At 70.6% G+C, this 4,628-nt stretch overlaps 1 protein-coding gene across 1 annotated transcript in view; it reads right to left on the reverse strand.

Annotated features, from left to right (window-relative positions):
- PHLDB1 (pleckstrin homology-like domain, family B, member 1) overlaps positions 1-2,328 on the reverse strand; it is a 19,170-nt gene extending 16,842 nt beyond the window's left edge. Inside the window, exons 1-4 of the mRNA XM_014949508.1 lie at positions 2,214-2,328; positions 1,001-1,102; positions 515-638; positions 269-439 (exon numbers count right to left, since the gene is read on the reverse strand). Coding sequence (XP_014804994.1) covers positions 269-439; positions 515-638; positions 1,001-1,102; positions 2,214-2,270 — 454 coding nt within the window. The 5' untranslated portion in view covers positions 2,271-2,328. The remainder of the gene's footprint in view (positions 1-268; positions 440-514; positions 639-1,000; positions 1,103-2,213) is intronic.
- Between the last annotated feature and the right edge of the window lie 2,300 nt (positions 2,329-4,628).

Raw genomic sequence — 4,628 nt, forward strand, 5'->3', positions numbered from 1 at the left:
CCTCCATCTCCCCTTTCCGAACCTGCCTCAGCATCTGTCTGCGAAATGGGCGCAATTGCGGGGACCAGACCCTGCCCAGCACCGCCCCGACTGACCCTCTGCCCTCCGTCTCGCGCTGCACAGCCCCAGTGCCCAAACGGTGCCCGCGTCCAGCACGTCCGTGCCCCACGGCAAAGAGGCAGGAGCACCCCAGAGGGGACACAGAGCCGCGGGATGGACCCCCAAACACCCCGATGTCTGACCCCGGAGGAGCCCGCAGCGTCCCTACCTTGGGTGAGGCGCGTGGGCCGCCGCAGTGGCACCCCGTCGATGGCGCAGGCGTTGCCGCAGGGGTGCAGGGTGAGGGTCCCCCGCACGTTCTCAATGTAGCAGTGCTGGGGCGCCAGGCCAGGGCCCTGCAGGACGATGTCCTTCGCAGCCGTGCCGATGGTGGTCCTCCCTGCGGCAGAGAGGGCGGCTCAGCGTCCCAAGTTCTGGGGTGACCGCGGGGACCCCCCCCAGCAGCGGCACTCACCTTCCTCCAGGGGCAGGAGGGTGATGGCGGTGCTGAGCCGGCCGCTGCCCAGGCTCACCAAGTGTGGCTTCTCCGTCTGCACCTTCAGCCCCTTCCCCGTGTCGATCAGGTCCAGGGGGCTGTTCTGCAGGAGGAGAGGGCAGGATGCTCATGGACCCCGGGCTGCTCCGGAACCGCAGCGGCGCAGGCAGGGAGCGGTGCCCGGGCACAGCCACAGGTGGCAGGACGCTCCGGCACTGGGATGCCAGAGCTGGGGGCTCCCTCCTGTCCCCCTGGAGAAGATCCCAAGGGCTTGGGCTGTGTCTAAGAGGATCCGAGCTGCCAGGCTCTTTGCTCAATTGGCTTTGCCACCGATCCCCTAATAGGATCAGGGTGAGGGGAGGCTGGAGGGCAGCCTGGGGCAGGGCTGGCAGCGGAGGAGAAGGGGCTCCTGGGCAGACCCCCACACCCACATAAGGCAGGGGTCCCACAGCTCCATGTGCTCACCTGGATGATGGTCTGGACTCGGCGGGTCGGGCTGGCAGGGGCCCTGCTGGGTGCCTCCATGGTGCCTGCTCGGAGACGCCGGGTGCTCTCAGGCACAGGCTGCTGCCAGGAGAGATGGAGGAGGTGGGCACAGGCGGCCATGCTGGGCACGGTTCTGCGCGTTCCTCCCACACATCCCACGCCTCGACTGCCCCACCCGGCCCAAAATCCGCCTTTCCAGCAAAGGGACTCCCCTCCTGAGCTCTGGCCCTGCCGCATTGCCCCAAGGCCACCGAACATCCTCACCCAGGGAAACTCACGCCAAGCATCAGGCCAGGACACAGTGCCAGAGGAGCCGGCATGCCGCCCCGGCTTCAGGGAGCCACTGCAGGGAATGCACACCCCAAACACCAAGAGCCACAGGCAGCCAAGACCCCCGTGGCCACTGGTGGCCGAGGGCAGGCAGAGCATCCAGCCGTGCCCAGCATCACCCATACCTGCCATGAGAGCCCAGCCCTGGCACCCGGGCACGCACCTTTGATCCCACCCAGCCGGGCGGTGGCAGCCCCTCAGGGTGCCCGAGCCCTGTGGCTGGCACACGCTGGGCTGGCAGAGCCGCCGCTGCCACCCGCTGCCCTTCTGCAGGGACAGGAGGCAGCCGGGGGAGGAACGGTTTCCGTCACCCGGCACTCATGCCACCGTCACAGCCCGGGATGCTCCGGGGTTACTAAATTTACCGTCTGCTGCTCCCCACGTCCCTCCCTTCCGCCCGGCCGCTGAACGCGGCTTAACCCTTCCCAGGCAGGCGGGGGCAGCCAAAACGGGGAGTGCTCTCCTGTCCCCAGTATGGACCCCGGTCCCGGGGCAACCGGGGACACCGGGAGGGGCCCGTTTCCCTGCAGCATGGCCCCACGGTCCCGCCAGCCCCAGCATCTTGTGGGGTGAGGGACCCCTCTCCAGCTCGGCCAGCGCCCGGCTGGGCTGCGGGGGCGACCGGGCGGCTATTACACACTGCGGAAAAAATGAAATGCTGGAAAACACCAGGCGTGGGATCCAGGGCTGGGATGGAGCCCGGGAGGCTCCACGCAACGCCAGGGACGGCCACCCCACAGCGAGGGCTCCGTGGGGACCGTGGCTGCCCTGCGTGGGATGGGGGCAACTGGGCTGGGGGAGCAGAGAGGCAGCACCGCGGGGAGCAGCTCCTACTGAAGAGGGACCCCCCACTTTCCCTTACCTGCCACCCGCTCCTGGCCCGAGCACTGAGCGGGACCCTCCGCAGCAGCGTCCCCATGTCCCCTGGGGGTGGTCACGCTCCCCAGCACCCACAGGCCCCGCAGCCTGGCCGAGCCCCTGCTCCCAGGCCCCCCTCAGCATCCGGGAAGGAGGAAAAGCCAGGAGGGGCTGGGCTCCTGGATAGGAAGGGAGTGGGGCCAGGGTGGGATCCTGCGCCGGTGTTAACCCCTTCCCATCACGGCTCTGCCGGGGGAGCATCATGGGGGAGCATCGCGGGGGACCCCGGCCCTGCTGCTCAGGGAATGGGGACCCCCTCCTGCTGCCCAAACCCCCTCCAGCCCCCAGCCCCCGCTCCACAGGCATCCCAGGGGCTGGGGGGGACTCCAGTGTCTGGCTGCTCCCCGACACCCACCCTGATGGCCCCTGGCCCCCTGGCATCGCACCCTGCCCCAGCAGAGCCCCTCACCTGGCTCCTCACGGCCGTCCCTGGGGTCCCCAGCTGGCTCTGCCGGAGGAATGCGGGGCGGGAGCGTGGCCGCCCCGGCCGGCGCCCCACCGCTGGGGCGGACAAGGCAGCCTTTCTTCTCCCACCGCCGCCTGCAGAACGCGCCGCTTGTTCCCGCCGTGGGAAGCGGCGAAGGCAGCAAATGCCAAGGGGTCGGGCTCGGTTACCGCCAAGCAGCCCGTGGCCCCCGCGCCCCCCGCGCTCGGGGCTGCCCACTCGGCCCCGGCCTCCCGCAGCACAAAAGCCCCTTTCTTCTCCCGGCGCAGGCAGAGGCCTCACCTGGGAGGACGCCCAGCCCCACCGACGCCAGGCGGGCAGCACCGGGACACGCCGCCCCTCGGCCACCACGCTCCTGGGGAGCCCCTGCACCCCACTGCCTGGGCGGGTAGGGTCGATGAGAGGGTCTGCTGCCCCCCACTGAGACCCAGCCTGGGCATGGCACAACCTGCCTCACACCCCATCGCCACGGCCGGGTGCCAGCAGCCAGACCCCGCAGCTGCACCACGTGCCACCGACCAGGGCACAACCGGTCAGCCCACACTGCCAAAGGGCCGCACCGGAGCACGGCCTGGCACAGCCCCCGCCATGCCCCCTGTGCGCTCAGGGCAAGCACTTGGCATCCCATGGCACGGCCTTTCCTCCCCGCCGGTGGCCAAGTGAGTCAGGGGCGGAAGCCGGGGCGGCCCCGCGCAGCAACCGCAGCCTCCGTCCAACTTGGCCGCTCGCTCTCTCCCCATCTGCTAACGCGCTTTAGGGCGCCCTCACCCTTCCCACGCCCTGCGCCCGGTAAACAACCGGCAGTGGGGAAGGGGGACCCGTCTCTGGCACGGAGCCAGAGGGGAGCAGGGACCCCGCTCCCAGCCCCACACTGAGTGGGGGGACCTGGGCGGGGGGCGGTGGGGGCTGCATCCCGGTTGCTGGGACGACGCGATGCTGCTGGCAATAACATCCCCGTAAATCAGCCGCCAGACAGCGCCGGCGGGAGCCGAGGAATCCCGGCCGCACCCGCTGATCTCAGCGCTCCCGCACCCCCGCGGCACAGCTGCACCACAGCCACGGCCCTGCCGCGGGGGTCTCCATGGGCTGGGGGACACCCACCACGTGCTTGGGGCCAGGAGGGCCTGAATCCTCCTTTCCCGCACCTGGTGCCCCCCGAGATGAGCCAGCTCCGAGGGGTGGTGACGCCACACACGGTCCCGAAGCTCCAGCACTGAGCCCAGAGTCCACATGAGCCTCCGGCCACCGCAGCACAGACAGAGACCCCCCCTCCCTGAGCTCCAGGACCCCTGGCGAGGTCACAGCAACGGAGGTTTATTCCTGAAAGCCCCCATGGAGCAAACGATGGCTCCTCACCTGCAGGCCCAACGATGGGCTGGGCTCACGGGGAGCACCTGTGGCTCCTGCTAATGCTGGCCCAGGGAGGGGCCTGGGTGGTCCCGGATCGGTCCCTGACACAACCCCATGGCTCAGCCCCGCGCTGGCCGGGAGAGGGTTGGGGGTGAACCCCACCTCTCTGAAACAGGCATCGCTCTCTCGCTGTCGGGGAGCTCCGTGTGGTCCCGCGGACCCCAGCCCCTGCAGCCCCGCGCTGGCCAACGCACGGCAAACCCGCACCGACCAAAAACGCACCCGGGTCCCCGCGGCGAGGGGTCAGCAGCCCGGGGGCTGGCGGGGGGGGGAGGGGGTGGCCCCTCGGCGCGGCAGCTGGAGACCTCTGGGGCTGCCAAATTCCTGGGGCTGCGTCTGGAGCGCGGCCGGAACAAACAGGGTCCCGCCGGGAGCGGGGTCCGCCCGGGCCAGCGCCCCTTCCCAGGACCCCGGGAGCGCCGCCCCCCGGGACCCGCGGCGAGCTCTGTCCCCGGGAGCTGTGCGGGATGCAGGCGGGCGCTGCGGGGTCTCCCTGCCCTCCCG

This window comes from Calidris pugnax, unplaced genomic scaffold (genome assembly GCF_001431845.1).
Source record: "Calidris pugnax isolate Ruff unplaced genomic scaffold, ASM143184v1 scaffold180, whole genome shotgun sequence".
In the NCBI taxonomy this organism is placed as follows: Eukaryota; Metazoa; Chordata; class Aves; order Charadriiformes; family Scolopacidae; genus Calidris; species Calidris pugnax.